Here is a 23,810-nt window from a genome sequence, read left to right on the forward strand (position 1 = left end):
TTTAATGTTCTGACAAATTATTTGAGTATTTTCGTAGGTTAACCACACAGGGCTCATTTGAGAGTTCACACACATCCGGTCCTTTGGCCAATGACAGGCCTCAACCGTATCTCATTTGGATGCTATAACACAGCCGCTCGTTAGCGGGAAACCGGCGGCAGTCTTCGGCCTCCGAGCTCTCTCGTTTCGTGACAGAACCACCACCGCATTCTAGTCGCCATTTACCACCGTCTTTCAAAGCTACCTGACGACGTTCTTTCTCGTATCGTCCGACTATTTTGAGCCGGTGGTCGTTGCTGTCAGGTAGGCTAGCCCAGAAAAAAAGTTGAGGCTCACGCTACCGGCTAAGCAAAAAATAATAATAATAATAATTAAAACATTTAAAAAAAGACACCCGCTACGAACCGGAGTCGCACAAAAGGCTGAATGTTGTCAAGCATGAGATAGCCCGGGCAAAATGAGCCAGTTCAACTTGGAACGCTTCCGTTTTCAAAAGTCGTCCCCGTGCAAAGCGCAAAATACAAGTTCGGAGTCTGAGAAGGAGAACAAGCCGGGTGAGTAAAGCCGATGTGCGGGGCTAGCTTAACCGTAGCTGTTAGCCAGATGTGCAAAGCATGCTACGTCGTTACGTATGCGTTGTCGTGAGTTCTACTTCAAAGGAGCTAGTTTTGTGCAATACTTGTGACCTAAGCATCGTTATCCGGTGTGGTTGTTATGTCAACGACCCATGAGTCGCAGGTCACACAGGTTACCTGTGATGTTCGCTGAATACAAGGGACGGCAGTATTCAGCAATGTCAACAAATTCATTTGTCAGCACTTTGGAGATCAAGCTATGTGTGTCAAATTGATTAAATCACCATTAGCATTATGAGGTCTTTTAAAGACGGTTCCTGCAAATTAGTGTGATAAAAGTTCATTTTCCTGTGACAAACATTAAGAAAATGAATTTGAAACCGGTGAAAATGCACCGATTTCTGGCCGACGTCTTAATACAAAGTCAAAGGAGGTCCAAATTTTCGGTAATCTTGTTGTCAGAATGCTTCCATCAGTAAAAAGCGTTCTAAGCAAAGTAAATACAATTTCAGTCGCAATGTGAAACAAGAGTTAAATCTCTTCTGGTCTTTTCTTCAATTTTGGAGGGATGTCCAGTTCTTGGTAATGTCACTCTTGTGCCATATTTTATCCACGTAAAGATTATTTTTTTCCACTGTGTTCCATGGTATATTTAATGCCTTGGAGATTCTTTTGTACCCTTATCCTGATTCATCCCTCTGATGCCGTGGAAGCTCTCAGCGGACCATGGCTTGTGCTTTAAGATGTGACTGCTAAAACGTCAAGAAAAGCTTGCCGTATTTTCACGACCATAAGGCGCACCGTATTAAAAGGTGCAGTCTCAGTTACAGGGTCTATTTCTGTATTTAACACATACATAAGGTGCACCGTATTATTGGGCGGAGGCATGGTATAACATACGCTAGCTTAAAACATATAGTAACATGCAAGCACGCTAAAACAATGTTTTTAAAAAGGCAGCGGGAGCAAAACTGAGTTCGTTTGTACTTTATTGAAGTATTTAACAATGTACTCATGTTATTTTTTGATCAATCCTCATCTACAAATCCATCAAAGTCCTCATCTTCTGTATCTGAAATGAACAGCTGGGCAAGTTCTCCATCAAACACGCCAGGTTCCCTCTCGTCATTGTCGGGGTCTGTCTGGTTACCTTGCGACTCCTCAGAAATGATGCCGGCTTTTACGAAAGCTCGAACAACAGTGCAACCAGACACGTTAGCCCAAGCATCCACAATCCATTTACAAATTGTGGCGTAACTTGCCCGGCGTTGCCTCCTAGTCTTAGTAAAGCTGTGTTCGCCATCTGTCATCCATGGCTCCCACGCCGCTCGCAACTTCACTTTGAACGCCCTGTTTACACCGATGTCCAGCGGTTAGAGTTCCTTCGTCAAGCCTCCCGGAATGATGGCAAACTCTGAGTTATTGCACTCAGTCGAATGGTGACCGTAGAAACGCTTCTCCCGGCTGTTCTTTGCTCATTAATCCATTGCTCGAGTCGGTCTTCCAACTCGGGCCACCTCGCCTTGTTTCCGCGGAAACTCAGCTTCGTCTTCTTGACTTGGCGTAGCTCGTTTTCCTGCTTCCTCCACTTGCAAATTCGTTGATCTTGAATTCTCTCGCGGCTGCTCGATTCCCATGTTCCTCCGTGTAACTGATAGCTTGCAGTTTAAACTGTGCTTCGAAAGCGTGTCTCTTCGTAGGTGCCATTTTCGGGGGTCCTTAGCCAAACCGATGTTGTTTTGCACAATGCACACCCCGGCGCTATATACCTACTGGGGGGCGTGCCTTTAGCGTCCTCTGTCACGCGCACCCTTCCCCCTTTAACGTCCGCATGCTGTCCTGAGTCACGGCCGCCTTTCCTCTATATAAGCAGCGTGTCGGCAGGAAATGCTCCCAGTCAGTCAAGCGGAGCGCTCATCACACAACATTTACAGATTTTGGAAATCGGTGCACACACAAGGTGCGCCACATTATAAGGCGCCCCGTCCATTTTGGAGAAAATGTAAGAATTTTAAATGCGCCTTATGGTCGTGAAAATACGGTAACTTGATTTGGAATTAATCAGAGCCACTTTAAATGATGGTGGGTGGGTGCTGACTCCAATTTACATGAGTTTGATTGTGACTGGTTAATTCTGAACAGAGCCCGATCGCCAGGTATAAGTTCGAGCTCACTTGTACAACCACATTAGCTAATTGTTTCATTTTTACGTACCCTCTTTTTTTTTTTAATTACAATTGTGTTGTCCAGCTTATCAGTCACCTTAATGGTAAAAACTGGAACGTTTTGAAATGATTTAGCGTAGTCTCATCTTTGTCACAAAACGTGGCATTTGAACAGGGGTGTGTAGACTTTATATTCACTGTACAGTAGTCCAGTGCGGATGTTCACTTTCACAAATTTACCTCGATGCGTTTTTTTCCTGTGCAACCAACCCCAGCTCGTTGTCGAAAAACTCACCTAATCGCAGTTCGTGTTCTTTCTTAGACATAAAGATTGCACCAAAGCCCTGTCGAAATACAAAGAGAATAACACAGTTTCAAGGTCGAACATTAACGGTGGCCCGGTAGCCCCTGGCCAGGATGCCGCTGTGTCAGGCCACCGCATACCTATTGAAGCTGGCCCGCTCCGACCAGTACAAATATCTATCCATCCATCCATCCATTTTCTGAGCCGCTTCTCCTCACTAGGGTCGCGGGTGTGCTGGAGCCTATCCCAGCTATCATCGGGCAGGAGGCGGGGTACACCCTCTACTGGTTGCCAGCCAATCCCAGGGCACATACAAACAAACAACCATTCGCACTCACATTCACACCTACGGGCAATTTAGAGTCTCCAATTAATGGATGTTTTTGTGGGAAGAAACCGGAGTGCCCGGAGACAACCCACGCAGGCACGGGGAGAACATGCAAACTCCACGCAGGCGGGGCCGGTGATTGAACCCCGGTCCACAGAACTGTGAGGCTGACGCTCTAACCAGTCGCCCACCGTGCCGCCTACAAATATCTAATTCACCAAAAATGTTCACCCGCTTAAAATGGCCCTGAAGTGTATTTTCGGACCGAAATACTTGATCCCAGCAAGGACAAGATGTGGTGGTTACAAAAGGAAAAACTGAAACTCGCGCTAGACTGGATAGGCAGCGGGCACAAATCGGGGTGAGCTTCAAGTCGATAGCTTAAGCTAACTCCGGCAGTGGGAACACGGAATAGCGGTGAAGAACAAGGGCAGCGACACAAAGTGATGACAGACGCCATGATATTTACCAGCACTGTGTCATTGTCGTAAGGATCGTCAGAATACGGCATACGGCCGGCGTGTGTAAATAGTAGATCATCGTATACTATAACGTCTATTTATCTATATGGTGTAAATAACCAAATATGTCTTCACATAAAAACGGTCAGTGTTGTGTTCCATACTGCTTGGAGAATGAAATGTTTTCCTCTGAAGTAAAGGCAGAAAACAGAATAACTGTTAAGATACTCCAACATACTGAAGGTATCAAAGCATTCACATACACGAGTAGTCGACATGGATACATATAAAACTGGGCCTTCTCACTCCTTTTTAGGCATTAGGGTTTAGATAAGCGGACCAGTAGTCGATCGCGCTGATCAAAAGTCCTCCTACGAAGGATTCCACATCAAACAGCACATCTGCACGTAACACAAGAGTTTCAGAAACTTGAGATGGGAGGGCACACCAACAATGACATCATATCATCTTTAAGAGTAGGTGCTCAGGCCATGTTAGAGGCAATTCAAATTCATCTCACCCAGGGTCTGCAGAACTGGCACAATGCATTTGCTTGCTGACAATACATTTCTCTGTTTAACGAGCAATGTATTCACTTCGTTTTCTTCATCATCATCATCACCACACCTCAGAGGGCGCCTTCTTCCATTCGCCATAGAGTACAATAGGTGACAGTTTGCACCTCATATTATCTCGTCCAGCTGTAATAAAACATAGGCCATGACACGTTTTCTCCATTTCACGTGCCGTCATTTGACTTAATGTTGGGATTTTATATGTACATTTTGCCCAGCAGCTCAGATGAAAACCACCAAATCTCATTCGGCAAAGTCCCATGCCCGAGGAGTGTTTTTTGAAGACTCTGGTGACGATGACGAGCCACTGAGGAAAATCTCCTTTTCGAGGAAATTCAGGTTGACAACATATATCTATTGGTTTGTTTCTTATGTTCCTGCCATTAATTATTTATCCTGCATTGTCTTTGCTTCTCCAGGGAACCTGTGGTCCAACCGTCTGCAAATGTCACAGAGGATGAAAAAAAAGAGGAAAAAAGTCAAAAAGAGTCAAAACTCGCAGCCATGTTCCCTCAGCTTTCAACGAAAAAGCTCTTGGAGGTGAGTTATGTCAGATTGGAACTAGGCATGGGCCAGTTAGGCATATCAGTATTCTGAGCAGTCAGTGAACACTACGAGTATTCCCCTTGTGAAAAAATTTGGCTCTTTCAGGAATTTTTCGGGTATTGTGGTTTTGTAGAGATACCATGTTTTGACTAGTGCTGACATACACTGCAGTCTTTCTTTAAAAATGTGAGGGCTTAGGTCCCCTTTGAAGTTGGACTTGAACGTAGATGCGAAAGCTTAATTTCTTCTCCATCTATGATACTATTTAATGTAATTTTTATCAGTCTTTTGTCAAAAGCCTTTTAACCTTTTCTTTTATCTTAACTTGCCTCGATGGCATTGTCAAGGTTGTGCTCCCAGACTATCGGCCTCAAGCGGAGAGACTTGGGATCGGTTTGGGAGAAACGGGAAGCTGAAAAAGCCACCAAAAAAAGCACGTCCTTCCCACAGAATTCAACCTAATGCCTTCCAGCTGGTGTTACTGTGCGTCCTTAATGAGGATAAAAGTACTCCCAAGTCTTCTCTGCCATTAGGCTGCTCAACACTCACCACTCTTTAAGTGAATTGCTTTATTTATTTATTCCAGCCCTAATTTATAGGAACCTGTACAATAACCTATTTACCATGTCTTTTATGACATTGTCTTATTGTTTGCTGTGGCTGAATGTGCTTTTGGACCTGGAAGCTGCAAATGAATTACGCACACTGGGATCAATAAATTTGTCTGAATCTGAGCATTATCTTTCCACAGGGAGTATCTATACATCTACCTCTTGTACCAACTGAATGTATAACAGTAGGGTAAAATGTATTCTATTCACAGGTTGTTGAGAGTACAAGTACACTGGATGGAGCTGTTGCCACGTGTTTGCTAATTTCTGATGATGAAGGTATGTACAGAGTTGTACACCAGCTCATTTTTTACTTATGTGTACATCATTTATACTACACGTGTCTCCGGGAGTCTTTTAACTGACCATATTCATCAATCCATTGTCTTCTGCTTATCCGAAGTCGGGTCGCTGGGGCAGCAGCCTCAGCAGGGAAGCCCAGACTTCCCTCTCCCCAGCCACTTCCTCTAGCTCTTCCGAGGGGATCCCACGGCGTTCCCAGGCAAGCCAAAAGACATAGTCTCTCCAGCGTGTCCTGGGTCGTCCTCAGGGTCTCCTCCTGGTGGAACGTGCAAGGAACACCTCACTAGGGAGGCGTCCAGGAACCTTCCTAAACAGATGCCTGAGCCACCTCATCTGGCTCCTCTCAATGCGGAGGAGCAGCGACTCTACTCTGAGACCGGATGACTGAGCTTTTCACCCTATCTCTAAGGAAGAGCAAGGACACCCTGCGGCGGAAACTCATTTCGGCCGCTTGTATCCGGGATCTCGTTCTTTCGTTCACGACCTACAGCTCGTGACCATAGGGGAGTGTAGGAACGTAGATCGACCGGTAAATAGAGAGCTTTGCCTTTCGGCTTAGCTCCTCCTTCACCACAACGGACCGATACAAAGTCTGCATCACTGCAGACGCTGCACCTATCTGCCTGTTGATCTCCCGTTCCATTCTTCCCTCACTTGTGAACAAGACCCCAAGATATTTGAACTCCTCCACTTGGGGAAGGATCTCATCCCCGACCTGGAGAGGGCACGCCACCCTTTTCCGTCTAATGACCATGGTCTCAGATTTAGAGGTGCTTATTCTCATCCCAGCCACTTCATACTGCTGCGAACCGCTCCGGTGAAAGTTGGAGGTCACAGCCTGATGAAGCCAACAGAACCACATCATCTGTAAAAAGCAGAGATGCAATACTGAGGCCACCAAATCGGATCCCCTCCTCGGCCTAGAAATTCTGTCCATAAAAGTTATGAACAGAATCAATGACAAAGAGCAACCTTGGCGGAGTCCAACCCTCACCGGAAACGAGTCCGTCTTACTGCCGGCAATGCGGACCAAACTCTGACACCGGTCATACGCGGACCGAACAGCCCGTATCATGTGGTTCGATACCCCATACTCTCGAAGCACCCCCCACAGGACTCCACGAGGGACACGGTCGAACACCTTCTCAAATTCCCGTTGGGTCGCGGCACCAAAATCCACCACAAACTTAACCCATCCATCCATTTTTCTGTACCGCTTCTCCTCACTAGGGTCGCGGGAGTGCTGGAGCCTATCCCAGTTATCTTCGGGCGAGAGGCGGGGTACACCGTCAACTGGTCGCCAGCCAATCTCAGGGCACATATAAACAAACAAACAAACATTCGCACCGAAGGGCAGTTTAGAATCTTCAATCAACCTACCACGCATATTTTTGGGATGTGGGAGAGAAACCAGAGTACCCGGAGAAAACCCACACAGTCACGGAGAGAACATACAAATTCCATACAGGCGGGGCTGGGATTTGAACTCCGGTCCTCAGAACTGTGAGGGAGATGTGCTAACCAGTCGTCCACCGTGCTGCCAGCATGATTTAATATTCTTAAATTCCTGTAAAGTAGTGTCACTGGTCAGCACTGCTTCCATATTTTATTTTATTTTTCTTCCTCCAGACAAAGATCGTGTCGGGAAAACCGAGCATAATGAATCTGACAGCTCCCTGGAGATTGTCGAGGATCAACCCTACCAAAGGAGGAAACAATCAGAGGAGATTGTCGAGGATCAACCCCACCAAAGGAGGAAACAATCAGAGGTGAGATAACAAACGCTACAATTATGATTACTGACATCTTTTTTTGTTTTTTGTTGAAAGAATAGTCAATGACGAGTATTGTATGTCCTGGATGAGGACAGATAGTCGCAGATACTTCAAGGGCCTGATTTAAAGTTTGCGCTTGCAAAAAGTGGCTCAAACGTGGCTCCACATGCAAGCAGATGTGGGATCCTAGTAAAACAGACCAAGTATTTTATTCCTTCTACCATCAGGCTGCTTAACACTAGTACCAGCACTCTTTTTTTTATAAACTAGCTGCTATTCTTTTTATCTTCCATATGATGTGATTTTACTGTGTTGCATTGCTCTTATCTCATTGGTTTTATTCTTTCTTTTTTTTCATTGCAACTTGTCCCATAACCAAGTTACCATTTCATTTATGATGTTGTCTTATGTTTGCTGAGGCTGAATGTGCTTTTAGACCCTCAAAGGGCAATTGAATTGCCTGCACAAGAATTTTTTTTTTTTTTTTAATGTCAGAATCTGAACATGATTATCTTTGTAAAGGTAGAATTTATACACTTACCTCTTGCACCAACTGAATGTCTAACAATATTATATATTGTATTCTGTTAACAGATTGTTGGGAGTTTCAGAGAACAGGATGTAGCGCTTGATGAATATCTGCTGATTTCTGATGAAGAAGGTATGAATAGAGTCACACACCAGTCCAATTTATATGACAGATGAGGTGTGTTTCAACAGGAAAATATTGAAAAGTGGCGCATAAAACGTGATTACAGCATCCCCATTACTGGTTATCTGTTCTTGTTCTTTTCCTGAACTCTCAGAATTCTGACCTTGCAGACCTCACAACGACTACGTCTTACAGTACACTATTCTTATAATTCTAAGTGCAATACAGTGGGCCCCTGCTATTTGCTGGGCATAGGGACCAACGCTGACCACAACTAGCGAATTTCTGCAAATCATTGATGAACTGATTATAATTTCCCATAGTAATAATTTAAACCATAGATATACCACAAACTATGATTGCGAAAGACTTGAGATTTCAAATATTTACAAAGATCTTCAATTTCAAATGTTTCCAAACATCTTCAAACATTGCTCTACCAATAAAAATGCAGTATCTTGAACAGCTTTTAGCTACACGCGCACATACAGTGCACCATGTACGGAACCTGTACATACTATTTATTCTTATAATATTCAGTGCAATAATTTAATAACATCCTGTTTAATTTTCACTTGCTTCTTTGTTATAAACATTGTTTATAACTGTGCTGTTTTCTGTTCCCTAATTGCTGCACGGGATAAATTGTTATGAGTCTGAAAATTAGCTCTTTTACTTTGCAATCAGGCAAAATTCAGAAGGGCTCTCCCACAGACATTTTTAGCAGTAGGCAGATAATTTACTTGGTTGCATCATTTCACACCATTTAAAAATTTTTTTATTTTTTTTTTGGAAGACTGCGCCATTCAAATGTGTACTTTCCACAACATTCATTTCTATACGCAGTCAACCAATTAAAGCAGCGTCACTGGTCAACACCCCCTCCTTTTTATTTGTATTTTTATTTTCAGACACAGATTATGCCAGGAAGAGAAAACCGGATGACTCTGACAGCTCACTGTGTAGTGTTGAGACTCTACCCTACAAAAGGAAGAAACAATCAGATGTAAGATAAATGCTGCAACTATTATTACTGCCATCTGTCGTACTCGAGCGACTCCAACTACCGGAGACAAATTATTTGTTTTTTGGACATACTTGGCAAATAAAGATGATTCAAATCTTTTGTTGTTGAAAGAACATTGTCTTCAATGCTGATAATTGCCTCCTTTGTCTCTCTGGTATTGAAATGAAAAGTTGTCTGAAGCTGAAGACTATGGTGATTATAATCATGGGGATGATGGAGGAAATGAACCAAGTTGGGAGAAGCAGGAGGCGATGGTCAAAAGGCTACAGAAAAAGTTCCCCAATCAGGACAAAGAGGTAAAAGAAAAAAAGAAAAAAATTATATATATATATATATATATATATATATATATATATATATAAAAGGCAAATTTTAAATGCCTTGTTACAGTACACGGGGGAATTTTTACGGTTGAGCTTCCACCCATTCAGAATGCTGGTTAACCTCCAATTTTTGGAGATTTGAAGCAATTTTTTAACCCGTTTCCTAAAAGCTATCTTCTGTGTAAAGTGGACCCCTGCATACTCGCGGTCTGGTCAGTTGGAGATTTTTTTTCAAATTGTTTTCTTTTTTTTTTTTTTTTTTTTTTTTTTTTTTTAATTTTTTTTTTTGCTTTTTCGGGGGTGCCAACGCCAAAAATGCTTATTGATGATTTCTCCCCGCTTCAACAATTTTTGGGCCTTTGGATTTTGTTTTTTCTCACTACAATTATAACAGGTGTCAATTATCTGCAGAGTTTTGCTACTTGTGGTCCAGCCCACTCCCTAACCCCATAATTATAAGGCTTTCAGATTTTTTTTTTTCTTTTTTTGTGTTGATACACAACCGTTCATAAAGTGACCACCATGTCCTCCCAAATAATTCCAACTAGCAAATATGGAGTCGTATATAAAATGGATGGATGTTTGGTTGTGTTTCGTTGTAAACCATACTGATGTCCATCTTATTGTAGGAGCTGCGATCGGTTCTTCAGGAACACAACTGGGATGACGTTGAGGCTCTGCATGCCCTACTAATGTTCTCTGGCCCAGGTCCCAGCACACGTTCTCATCAGTCTGTCACCAGCGTCAGTCCCTTCTCATCTGATGCGGACTGTCTTTTTTCCTGTCTCACAGATGAGACCAGCTTCAGCTCGCCTGAACACAAACCTAAGGAAGCCCACCACGCCAAGAGCAAGGAGAAGTCTGTAAAGGAGCAAAGCAATGTACACCGGCGTGGATCTTGTGAAAACAAAATGGATGCCAAGGTGAACACACATAAAGATGTGAGTGATACTGACAACAGTTCAGACGCTACAGTGGACAGCGACGATTATTCAGCTGAAGAAGAGGCCAAACATTCCAGCTCCACCCTCTCCTCGTGGATTACAAAAGACTCGTTCTCCTCTGTCAAGAGAACTACTTCATCTTACCAGAAACCATCCTGCTCCTCCTCGTCCTCCGCCACACAGATGCTGTCCAGGTTTGCCAGCGGGACCAGTCTGGCCAAGAAGCGAGCAGAAGAGAGAAAGCGCACAGCCCGCGCCGATGAAGAGCGCTTTAGCTCCGACAACGAAGATGACGGCGACTTGAGCAGTGAGTTTGAAGACTACGATGAAGCGTTGACAAAAACGGGAGGCGTGAAGGAAGAGATCCTTAAGTTCTTTCAGGAGGCCACCATCGATGAGCTAGCACTCATTTCTGGGTGTTCTGTCAAAAAAGCCAATAAGATCATAGAGCTGCGACCCTTTAAAAACTGGCTGAGCCTGGTGAGCAATCTTGCAGTTGTGTAACTTTTGTTGCTAAGCATGCATGCCTGATAATACAGGTGCATCTCAATGAATTAGAATAACATGGGGAAAAAAATATTTATTTTAGTAGTCAAATTCAGAAAGCAAAACTCATATTTCACTACAGACAGAGTGAAATATTTCATAGTGTGTCAAATTCACCAAGGAATTTTAATCACATTAGGAACAATCAAAATGATTTTTAATATATAAATTAGGTAAGAATTGGTCGTCTTTTTAATGAATCTGCATAAGGTTCACGTTTTATTACTTTTTGAATTACACTACTGAAATGAATTAACTTTTTTACAGTATTCAAATTTATTGAGATGGGACCCGAGGAAAATTTACATCTATTCTAAGCAGGAAGAAAAGAAGACAGAGATTTTTGGTGTTGCTATGGCAACAGGCAACACCAAAAATACAATTAAATCATAAAAGTATAAATGTAGTCCAATTATGCTACAGCAGTGGACACAAAACTAGTGGAATGTGAAAGTATCATAGTAACAACGATATATAGTATACTGACATGTTGATGAACACCCATTTTGCATGCAAAAAAGAAAAACCTTAATGTGTTGGATGTATGCATGATATTGCACATTGAAGTGAGTTTCAACACAGTTTAGTTAATGAACCATGAATATAAATGGTGTAAAACCATGTATAGTGTTAATATGCATAATATTGATTGTCAGTATTGATTGATTGGTTAACTGTCACACAAGTATAAAAATAAATCAACCCCTAATATAATGTTGAACATTAAAACAATGCATTACATTTTTATCACAACTGACGCATCTAAACAAATTGGAATGTCGTCACAATGTTCATATTTTCAGTACTGTAGTTCAGTATAACAAGTAAAAGTTATTAAATGCAAAGGGAACTTTAGAAGCTAATTCCTACTTAATTTTATATTAAAATAAGTTCAATTGTATCTTATATAATATTCAAATTGCTTGGTGACATTTGGGTTTTAATCATCAAAATAAAATTACAAAAATAAATACAAATTTTCTCTGTGCGTATAAATGTGAAATGTAAGACCAGTCACAGGTCCAAATCAAAGTCCTATGTTGTTCGCCTGTTCTCACCATCCCTTCTTTCTTTCACTCCCAAGACCAGTCTGTTCCAGAAGAACAATGGGCTGTCAGAGGAGCTGCTGCTGGGCTGCAAAAGGGTTCTCAAGGAGCGCACCATTGTACGGGGACTCATGTGCAAATGTGAGACCATTTCCTCCAAGATGGTCACGCAAGTCAGAGAAGTGATGAGGGCTGGCATGGGGGCAATGCAACAGCCCAGCCTGCTCAATAGCCAGTGAGTGGCCTGCAATTTTTTTAACACTAAATGTCATCTAATTGGTTTGTTATTCCTCGCACGGATCACATTTGTCTTCCAGGCTCCAGTTGAAGCCCTATCAGCTAATTGGTCTGAAATGGCTGCTGCTCCTGCACGAGCACAACCTGAGCGGTATACTCGCCGATGAGATGGTGAGACACAAGAAGAGCAAGTGAAGCGTAGCAACTACTAGTGCGGTGTTGACCATGTGGACTATAAATAGGAGAAGTGCATCACTGTCATTTTAAAGGAGATCCTGCTGATTGATTTATTACAGATTGAAACTTGTCCACTGTGTGACATCTGATTCGACTTGTTTCCCCTGTGCAATGAAATTCTTACTTTCCTGTCCACATGCATGTCAACATAATGTAATTATATAAAAATATCAAAATATAAATAGAGGCATAGCAATACAAAATAAACGATCATAAATCGGTTGTGTATGTATAATGTGCATCTTGAGCAGATAGAGGTAGTATCAAAACACTAGGAGGTAACTAGGCTGTGTGTGCAAACTCCAACTGCATGCATGCTCTTACGGCTGTCAGCTGTTTAGAGTCGGAGGGCAGTAGTAAAGAGTTACTTTTTTTAGTAGACAGTGCAAGTTTTTATAATGCACAATTCCTATACAAGGCCATTCAAAGTGCTTCCTAAAACAAAGTAATAAATCAATTAAAAGCGGCGAGTGCAGATAATATACTTTCAGTTGTCATACGTACAGCAGCTGAGCCAGCGCACAGGTCCAGCAGAACTATAACTGAGTTTCCCTGCATCTGTGTTTAGGCCGATCTCATTTGTCACCTTAAGCAGAGCTGTCTCAATGTTGTGATGGGGCTTAAAACCTGATTGGAAAGTATCAGATGTATTATTAGACAGGAGAAAGTCAGTAAGTTGTTGGTATCATAGTACCATATACAGCATCCACGAGACACACTGGTGGAAAGCCAATTGAATGGCATTTACATGACAATTCCATACCTTAGTACCAGGTGTTTTAGTCGCTGGAATGACTCAAATGATAAATGTGTTTATGAGTACAGGCTGTGTCCACACTGGGAAGGTGTCATTTTTTTAAACAGCAAGGACCAGCCCATCATCCCATTTGTTGTTTTAAAATAAGTATGCAACATAATACAATAAAGGGTAGGTAGTCTGATCGAAAGCGTTTTTTTTTGGTTTTGTTTTTTCATCCCCCTAAAACTTATGTTTTAGTCGCTGATATAATGATCCTAATCTGCCTCTTTCTCTGCTCAGGGTTTGGGGAAAACCATCCAGGCTATTGCCTTCTTGGGCCATTTATTCCAGAAGGGAGTAAAGGGTCCTCACCTCATCACTGTGCCCTCCTCTACACTCGGTAACATACACACCCTAAACATTTGAGGGGGGGGGGCAAATTTTAGCCAACCTCCTTACAGTTAGAAGAATCCGGAATTATTTGATACTGATTGCAGGCATTTTCTGTATGAGCCACTACATTAGTTTTTCATCAAGGTTGTGTTAGTCAACTAATTGAGTCAGTCATGTATGTACTGTGCCTTTCAATGTAACCAAAAGAACCAGCTCCATTACATTTAAAATGCATGAAGTGAGCTCTAAAACTCAGCCTCGAGATTGTTATGCAGAATTTACACATGAAGTTCAAATGTTTGTCCACAATACAGATTTTTTTTTTGTTTTACAGATAACTGGGTCAGAGAGCTGAAAATGTGGTGTCCCAGTCTTAAAGTGCTAGTTTTTTGTGGTAGGATTTACATACTGTACCTTTTCATATCCGTAGATGGTTTGTGCAGTGATACAATTCTTTGTGTTTGTGCTTAATGGACATTTTAGGATTTGGCAAAAGCGCCCCATTGCCCATTTTCTGTTTTTATGAGACGAAGTGTGCTTCTGTGTGATGTACAGGATCTATGGAGGACCGCCACTACCTCAAGCATGACATCCTCAATGGCGCCGTTGAATTTAACGTCCTCGTCACCACGTGAGTTTCTCAGTTTGCAAAGACCCCGTTATAGAAGAGGGCTCTTCAGCTCTGTTCCCCTGTTCTACAGGTACACCCTCGCCACTGGGAAAGACAGCGACCGCAGTCTGTTCCGCAAGCTCCGTCTTGCGTACGCCATTTTTGATGAGGGTCACATGCTGAAGAACATGAACTCTCTGCGCTACCGCCACCTCATGTCGATCAATGTGAGTTCACCGGTGTTCTATGGTAGTGATTCTCAATCCGGGGTCTGCAAAATAATGTGCATTAGATCATGTCATATCATTTAGAAAAGTGTATACCTACATATGGGGACCAGTGATCCATTAAAACAAACAAACCAAACCAGTTACTCCTCCCTATCTTTTAGCAAATTAAAATCTCTGATATGATTAGGACATATCACACACGGGGTGTGTCAGAAAAGTTCCAGGACTGGTGTCACAAAAGTGAAATATTTAATATAAAAACTTCAATCTACAAGTTTTCCCCTTCAACATAATCCCCATGGAGTCTACTGCACCTCCGCCGTCATTGCCATCTAAATGTCAACCACGTTTTCAAAACCGGTCCCCTTGACGGTGACCCCACCCCTTGGTGAAGCAGCCACGAGTTGTCACGTGTCAAGTCTCGCCTCTTCTCGGGCTCTGAACAAAGAGAAAACAGCAGAATCTCTTTCAAAAACGTGCTTGTTGATTGTCTGTCCCATGTTGAAAGGGAACTATTATAGTTTGGTCTTGAAATATATCTTTTGAGACAGATCCTGGAACGACACCCCACATCCTCCGTGCACACGTAGAGCATTTTTACCTCTTATGCTGTGTACTCATGTGCAGTTGTAAAGGTGACGCAAGGCAACCTCTGCGAAATATTGTATCTTGCAAGTACATACTGGGGTCAAAGGTTTACGTCGTCGATAAATTACTGCTTTTGAAACTTGTAATGTTCTATCTGATTTTCTTCCATCGGGCTTGTTTTTGTTGCATACAAAACAATGTTAATGATTTTATTTATTTATTTTTTGCTCATGCTTTTTCTTGGCAGGAATTTAGCCCGCTAGTCTTGGTTGGCAAAGTTGGCAACATGCTTTTGTGAACTATCTCCTCTGTTCAGAGCCATGTTATATTTTAAGCAGTCTACGTCAGGTAGCACTGACGGCTAAATATTTAATTGAATAAAATTTTCAATGAATATGGTTAAGTACCTTTCGATTAAACAGGTTGAAATGTTCAAGAAATAAATAATTCCTTTTGCGTTCAGGGCTGCACAAGGTAGTTAAGTTAATAGTTGGCGCTATGATTATGAGGAGGTCTTTGGGAAAAGATTCTCCTCATACGTGCTACCTGGACCTTTAAAGTTCTATTGTGCCTTCAAAACCGCCGCCATCAGCGTGTTAATTCTTGATGCCCATCTCGTCTTCTCCTTTCAGGCGCAGCATCGTTTACTGCTCACTGGCACACCATTACAAAACAACCTCTTAGAACTGATGTCACTGCTCAACTTCATCATGCCGTCCATGTTCTCTAGCTCCACCACGCAGCTCTCCAAGATGTTTTCTATGGTATTTCTATGGCTTTTTTCCCATCTCTGTGAAGAACATAGCACACAGGATTGAAACAGATGGTAAAAATATATGTATATAAATACAATAATCCTCCACTAACCACAACTAAATTTAGTTAGTCTCGCTGTCTAGATGTATCACTTAAATACAATTTCCTCACACCAACTGCTGTTTTCCTATTAGCCTTGTGGCAACTTAGTGTTATAGAGCAGAATACTGCAAATAGGGGAGTTTTTGAGCAAATAGCTGAGGATAGGTTCCACAGAAAAATATGAGAATTTGTCTATAATGAATTGCGAAAATGCTGGGATTTACTGAAAATATTTTAAAAATAAAAACATTTTGTGAAATAGTAGAAAATGTCTTGTGAAATGAGTTTTCTGAGACAAAAGGAGAACATTTTTGTGTAAAGTTCTTATTTTAAATGAAAACAATTTAAATGTGAAGTGAAAATGTTTTTTATTTTTCTGCCTCTTCCATGCATTTTGCTTTCTGTAGAAGTCCCATGAGGAGCAGAGTCAATTTCAGAAAGATCGCATCTCTCAGGCCAAACGCATTATGAAACCTTTCATCCTTCGAAGAGTTAAGAATGAGGTAAGTCATTGTATTCTGTATCTAATATGTTTTTAGTCTTCCCTTGACCTCCAGTGTAAAGTTATTATACTTGCTGTTCTTTAGCATCAAAATACAGTTTTTACAATCCGCTAAAGTGGTAAAATTTTAATGCAGTCATTTAAAAACAGTACAGGGAGGCTTTGGTTTACATTGGTGATAATTAGTGTTTGTCATTCCAAATGATACGTTCAATGCAGCATTGTTTTGGAATTGTTTTGCAGTACTACTTGGAAATGTTGTGCATGGGCCAAGGAACAACCCGTTAAATATTGGTACATATAGATTCCCCCCCCCCCCCTTAATAATATACAATATTTTGTTCAGTTGTCTTTAATTTCTTCATGATTCAACCAGTGAATCTTGGCAAAGGTCGACTGAATGTTGCTCTAATATAATTTCTGTACTTGGTTGCTTTCCAAATTCTGCTGGAACATCCTGAACCTTTTTGTGGCAGTGTTAAGTATTATGATGGGAAAAATCACTTATTAGTATTTTCCACTCCCCTCATTTCCAGGTCCTCAAACAGCTGCCTGACAAGGAAGAGAAGGTGGAGTACTGCTCCATGAGTGAGAAGCAGCAGGTTTTCTACCAGACGCTCCTGAAAAAACTCAAGGATTCCGCCGGCGAGAGTAAGCCATGTTTCCCACGACACGTACGCGCACACACAAAAAGTCTTAAGGCCACTCTCTGACCTATTTTGTTGTCCTCACAGAACGAGAGTTGTCTGTGATGATGCAGTTAAGGAAGATGGCCAACCACCCTCTGCTTCATCGGCAGTACTACACTACAGAGAAGCTCAAAGCCATGAGCGAACTCATGCTAAAGGTAAGTTTATACCCGCCCACCAAGAGTATTTGTACTAGGGCTTGGCGATTCATCATTTTATCGGTTAATTTGAGTATGTCAGGCTGATTTATTGTTTTGAAATAGATTTTTTTTTTTTTGTCAGCTTCCATTGTTCAAAGAATGCCTCCACTGATGTGCACACAACAGTCAGCGTTGCCGACTTAATGAATTTTCCGACCCCGCTAGTGACTTTTTCTCAAAAATATGAGCAGTGAGTTCAATTCACGCTAAGAAGCGCACAACATGAGAAGAATCATTTCTGCATTATTTTGCCTATGACGAGAAAGGAGCCCAGTGGAAGATTGATTGCCAAAGACGTGGTGCCCATTTATTCATTGCAACATCAGTGATTTATCAACATATTGGAAACTTTTGACCTGAGGTTTGTGTTACCGGCCACAAATATTTTGCAGAGGTTCCCTATGCCGACTGTAAGAAGGACCCAGGTGAAGATACGAGAGATGAACAGCAGGTTATGATGCCGAGATATTTATTGTACATGAGGATATTGTTATGGCTAGAGGTATAGGCCCCTGTTCGGAGAGGGTCTGAGGAATTGATGCAGGGTCCAGACTGGCAGGGAGAATGAAGAATGCAAAGCAAGGTTGCCAAGTGAAGCAGGCTGGCAACAGAATTTAGAGCAGGGCAGGATAAGTATTTCATAACTTTAACTCTAATTTACTAATTAGCTGGATGTACTGAACTAGATGAAGAATGTTTACCTTCAGGCAGTGTGGTGGAGTCCAAGACCGGCTTAAGAATGGGTTTCAACGTCATTTGCTTTTTCTATTGGAGGGAAGGGAAAAAATTGATTGGAATTACAAAACTGATTTTTATGGAAAAGAAACAAGACCGTATCACCCAGCCCTAATTTGTACTGAAGTTCTGATTGATGTAAACCAAAAATGACAAGACTCTGTCCTTCTTCGTCAGGAGCCAACTCACCACGACGCAAATGCTGCATGCATCCAGGAGGACATGGCGGTCATGTCTGACTTTGAGCTGCATCGTCTGTGTCAGCAGTACGCTTCCATCAGTTCCTACCAGCTGGAGAACAGCCTGCTCCTCGACTCTGGGAAGTTCCATTGGCTCACAGAGAGACTGGCATCACTCAAAGACAAGGTTCACAGCACATTGCGCCAACGCGTATACAGCAGGATCTTCAATGTCCAACACGATCTGTTCCAAAAAGCTGGTTGACGCGATTTGTATTACAAAATAAATCGCGTGTAGTGAATTATCTCCAGGCTCACACTGTTGTAGTCTATCCATCCATTTCCTTTACCGCTTATCCCATCCATTTCCTTTACCGCTTATCCTCACAGGGGTCGCGAGCGTGCTGGAGCCTATCCCAGCTATCTTCGGGCGAGAGGCGGGGTACACCCTGAACTGGTCGCCAGCCAATCGCAGGGCACTGTTCTAGTCATAAAACCTTTATTAACTGTAAAGGCAGTGTTTTAAGTAACATTTTAACATTCCAATGAAGAATAGACTCAAGAAAAACTACTGAACCTGAACTGAAGATACCTGGCAGACGTGCAATTGCAAGGGAACAGGACAGTGTTTTCAGAGTGATACTGTCGCTTTGTGGCATTTATAGGCATTGCAGGAATTAATAACCGTTTCTGTTTCGATGGTTGCCATCACTCGTATTCACCATTAATTTTGTGGCGACATCACAAAATGTAACCCCAAAAATAATTTGTGGAGGTAATCCTTTCGATCACAGGTGTCAAACTGGTGGCCCGGGGACCAGATCCAGCCCGCCACATCATTTTATGTGGCCCGCGAAAGCAAATAAAAATTGCTCAGTGTTCTGGTGTAATACCATTGAGATTTGCTAGCATTTTGTTGTTACCAATCCCCCATTTGAAAAGAAATGTAATAGTTAAAAAACATGTTTTATAGACTTCTGATTTCAAAACTGGTTATTAATCAATGTGTTGTGTATACTATATGTAATTATAATATATGTGGTAATCTTTCATTTATATGGGTTCACTGTTGTAGCGGCCCTCCGAGGGAAGTCATAACTACAATGTGGGCCGTGACAAAAATGAGTTTGACACCCCTGCTTTAGATGCTTACATTTGCTGCGGTCTCACGTGGTGATTTTTCTCGACTGCCAAGTTTTGCCTGAGTTGAGGCATGTTTTCCGAAACATTTTGGTTGGACTTCGTTCTGTTGTTTGACTTTGAAGGTTCCGCTGTTTGCATGCACATGTGTGCAGTGTTTGTATTTTTGTGTAGTGTTTTGTATGTATTTGTGTGTGTGTGTGTGTGTGTGTGTGTGTGTGTGTGTGTGTGTGTGTGTGTGTGTGTCTGTGCGTCTGTAGTGTGTCAGCTGATCACACAGTTAGTGGTTTAAATTAGGCCTCATGGTGTCTGTTTCATTATAACAGGGAGACAGAGTTCTTCTATTCAGTCAGTTCACTATGATGCTGGACATCGTGGAGGTACTGATGAAACATCTCAAGCATCGCTACATTAGACTGGACGGCTCCACGCCCATAGCAGACAGGTCAGCTCACAGAATTTCTTCGGGCTGCACGATATTTGGTTTGAGGATCGTCATCGCGATGTACATGCGCGCAATAGTCAGTCACATCGCAGGGTCTGCTGCAATTTTGGAAGTGAATCAACTAATATTAAAAAGTGACCAGCAGAGGTACCTATTTGGACATGGTCAAAGATTAAAAGACAGCAAAAGCAGCACATGGACAATTCTGCTACTCAAAATGAAACGAGGCAGCTGCGTGAGTGCGTGAGGTGTGTTCAGGATACTGCGTAAATGGGAGTGAATGTTTTGTAATGCAGTACATAATTGTAAAAATTTATTACTAGGAAAGTTATTATTTGTAAGGACAGAAGTCCTTTTTTGTTGTAATTCCTCATTTAAAAAAAAAAAAAAAAATTTATATATATATTTTTCCTCATGTTTTTGCCATTGTACGGTGAAAGCTCCTACTAGTGTGGATTGAATGGGTGGCAACAATGGGGAAATGAAATGCCACTGTTTTGAGGGTAATGGCCCGTCAGAAACATTTTTTTTTGTTTTTTGTTTTTGGACCGGTGAATTTAGTAAATTTTGGATTAACTATGACCTTAACTAGTTCATTTTTGGAAGTGAACTGAGCTTTGAACTAGTTTGCATAGAAAATGAACTTTGCCAACACTGATCCTGTATTATTTCACATTGTATATATGTCGCAGGTTTTAAAAAATTTCAATAAAATAAAATCTTAATGTAATTTTTTTTTCCCTCACTGTCGTGCAGCCCTACTATTTCTGGAGGAGATTAATTTGAAATAATATCCAATCCAATGTGTTTAATGATGTGTATGCCTTCTTGTCCTACGCAGAATTGTGCTGATTGACGAGTTCAACAATGACACCGATGTGTTCGTGTTCCTGCTGTCGACCCGCGCCGGCGGCCTTGGCATCAACCTCACTTCGGCCAACGTTGTCATCTTGCACGACATCGACTGGAACCCCTACAATGACAAGCAGGCCGAGGACCGCTGTCACCGCTTGGGTCAGACCAGGTACAATGGAACACATACATTAGAAATGTTGTGAGCATTTAACACACAAGTGTTTCAGATGTAGTGCAACATGTTCAAATTAGCCATCTTTCATTGCAATTTTAGGTGGCATAAGCGGGGTACACACACATTCACAATGATTTTCAACATCTTAACTGATTTGAAAATGTGAGCGATGTCACACATGAAGTAAAAATATTGCCGTGTGTGTGCATTCAGTGTGCGATGTACTCAAGATTACCAACACAGCAAACCACACACACAACAAAGTCGAGAGGTGAGAGGCAGCATGTTGCCACAGAGCATCCCAAAAATACATAGAAGAAAAATAGTAGTAGCAGAAGACGCTAGGCTAGTATTATCTTATCTGGTAACTGCAGTACAGTTGCAAACTTATGCTTGTCATTTTTATTATGGTGAATCATTTGTGTATGAATGGAAGACTCTAGATTGTCCTTTTGGCTGGGGACCAGTTCACGGTGTACCCCGCCTCTCACCTGAAGTCAACTGGGATAGGCTCCAGCACACTCGCAACCCAAGTGAGGATAAGCGGTATAGAAAATGAATGGAAAGACGAGTGAGACTCGTTAGACAAACACTTAACACAATCAGTTGTTCCTGTCTTTTTGTCCGGCATCAGAGCCACCTTCAGGTCGCTTCTCAATTGGCTACTGTTCCATTTCATATTACAATCGATCGCAGAGTCCGTGGCTTAGCCCAATTCTGTGTTGACCACGCACATAAGGATTTGCGATCGTAAATATTGAACAGGTTTTACATTTATTTTTGCCGGCCGCGACAATCTTACAAAACAATCTTAACACAACCCACACCACTGGATAATTGTTCAGCGTAATCTTTCAGAGACTCTGAGAGTCGGGCGTTTGCTGACTTTGATGGGAGTGTGGGGAAATGCTGAATCTCGGTGGAGTGTACCCTGCTTTTAAACTCTCTTCATGCTGACTTTGAATTCGACAGGACAAAGGGTCGTTTTACAGAATATAACACTTTTGTTATGTACTATACAATAACGTAGGAAAGAAAACACTGAACCCCCCACCCCCCCCCCCCCCCCCCCCCCCTCTGGTTTGTGTATCAGGACTGTGCGAGTAATCAAGCTGATCAGTAAAGACAGCATTGAGGACGGTATACTGCAGCTGGGGCAGAAGAAACTCAAGCTGGAGCAGGACATGACAACTGTTGAGCAGAGTAAGGAGTGGACGTGTACACGCACTCGCCCGCACAAACATTACACTTGCTTCCCACTTTATTTAATTACTTTTTGGTCAATGCGTTGAATTTTTATGGTACCACTGCGATCAAGAGGAGGTTTGCGAACACACTTTTTCCTCAAATAGTGGCCTCCATTACAAACCCTTAGGGAAAGAAAATAACAAATGCTGCCTCTCGATGGCATGATACTGGTAAATTATCACAATACACCTGTGTAATAATATAATTATATATATTGCCGTCTAATGCATCTCCAATCCAAAAGATTTTTACTTGATCTGAAACATAAAAAATGTATCTTAACATTTTTATTGTTATATGCTTTTCTTTGAACAGCGATATGATGTGATAATACATAGTAATAGATGCAAATACATTATATTAAGTATAATTTATTTTTGAAAATAAATGTAAGTGTAAATGGTTTTGTGTTTATGTGCCCTGCAATTGACTGGCGAAGTCAGCTAGAAAAGGGTCACTTACCCAGCAAAGAGAATGTATGAATGAATTAATAATACAATCTATGATTTTTCAAAAATAATTTATATCAGTTAAAGCCCCAAGAAATGTGTGGCCTCCACAGAGTGCCACTTTTTGAGGAAATAAGCTATTGATAAGAGGAAGTGAAATTACAAATTAAGCACTGTAATTGAATTCATGTTTTGTAATTTTAACAAACAAAAGCCATTTTTGATTGTCGTGGCAAAATTTGCTGCATTTTACGATTCTGACGTATATAAAATGAAAACCAATGTTTTATGTTTTTAGGTGATGAAGGGGCCATACCTGAAGATATGGCGTCTTTGCTCAAAGCGTCATTGGGGATGTGATATTCAGTCACATAAAACTTGAAACTTAGGGGACAAAAAGTATTTCATTTAGTTCAATGATCCCGGGCAGGCTTGAGTTTTGACTAAAAACACACTGGAACACATTTGAAAACCATCTGCTGACCACATTAATGTATTAAAAAAAAAAAAAAGGAAGCTGGTTTTGATTCAACAAATTTTGTGCCTTTTTTGTCATTAAACTCAATGGTCTCATGCAGTCCCACCAAACTGATAGTAATGCAGCCTTTGTCGGAAGGCACCATCAATCTTCATATTCTTTTGATACATGGACCAAACCCTTTTATAACAACATTTGAATCTTGACTATTGATCATTTTGTATATTCATGGACGCTTAACTGTACTGTCATCATCCAAGCAAGACTTTGCCAGGACTCATAAGGTCAGTACATTTCTTTGGAAATGAACGCAAGTTTCAGCAAACATGGCTGTTTTGTTATACCCTAAGATGTCCACTGGTGTGCGTCGCGATTCCGTTCTTTTCTACAGTGTTACCACACCATTTATAAACAAAAACGTTAAGAGTTTGACCTATTAATATTAGCAGTCTATTTGTATTGGTACTTTCTTCAAAGTCACCCAAATATTTGCTAAAAGTAAAACAAGCTTGTTCCCTTTCAGTCCCATTGCAAAATTGAAAAGAGCAAAAGTAGTGGATGATGCATTTCATGTAATAGTTCCCTTTTGATGGGCATATTTCTGAAGCTTTGGCCTTGCATTGGAGGTGGTGATGAGTCTTG

The 23,810-nt window shown here is 41.6% G+C and overlaps 1 protein-coding gene across 3 annotated transcripts; it reads left to right on the forward strand.

Moving 5' to 3' along the window:
- The first annotated feature begins 100 nt into the window (after positions 1–100).
- smarcad1a (SWI/SNF-related, matrix-associated actin-dependent regulator of chromatin, subfamily a, containing DEAD/H box 1 a) lies at positions 101–23,690 on the forward strand. 3 transcript variants are annotated; one of them, XM_061671869.1, is made up of 25 exons: positions 101–554; positions 4,627–4,747; positions 4,828–4,948; positions 5,778–5,844; positions 7,498–7,637; positions 8,238–8,304; positions 9,207–9,301; positions 9,493–9,618; positions 10,275–10,353; positions 10,438–11,069; positions 12,220–12,416; positions 12,499–12,589; positions 13,695–13,794; positions 14,122–14,181; positions 14,343–14,418; positions 14,489–14,624; positions 15,848–15,979; positions 16,481–16,576; positions 17,112–17,226; positions 17,310–17,422; positions 18,377–18,565; positions 19,845–19,963; positions 20,805–20,987; positions 22,087–22,196; positions 22,989–23,690. In XM_061671869.1, the coding sequence occupies exons 1-25, from the start codon at positions 458–460 to the stop codon at positions 23,048–23,050; spliced, it is 3,324 nt and encodes a 1,107-aa protein (XP_061527853.1). In that variant the 5' UTR covers positions 101–457; the 3' UTR covers positions 23,051–23,690. The 3 variants fall into 3 exon arrangements, with proteins under 3 accessions (XP_061527853.1, XP_061527854.1, XP_061527856.1); XM_061671870.1 differs by having other exon boundaries at positions 4,630–4,747; XM_061671872.1 differs by lacking the exon at positions 101–554 and adding an exon at positions 4,466–4,501 and having other exon boundaries at positions 4,630–4,747.
- The last annotated feature ends 120 nt before the right edge of the window (positions 23,691–23,810 follow it).

The sequence above is a fragment of the Phycodurus eques genome, chromosome 3 (genome assembly GCF_024500275.1).
Source record: "Phycodurus eques isolate BA_2022a chromosome 3, UOR_Pequ_1.1, whole genome shotgun sequence".
NCBI lineage: Eukaryota > Metazoa > Chordata > Actinopteri > Syngnathiformes > Syngnathidae > Phycodurus > Phycodurus eques.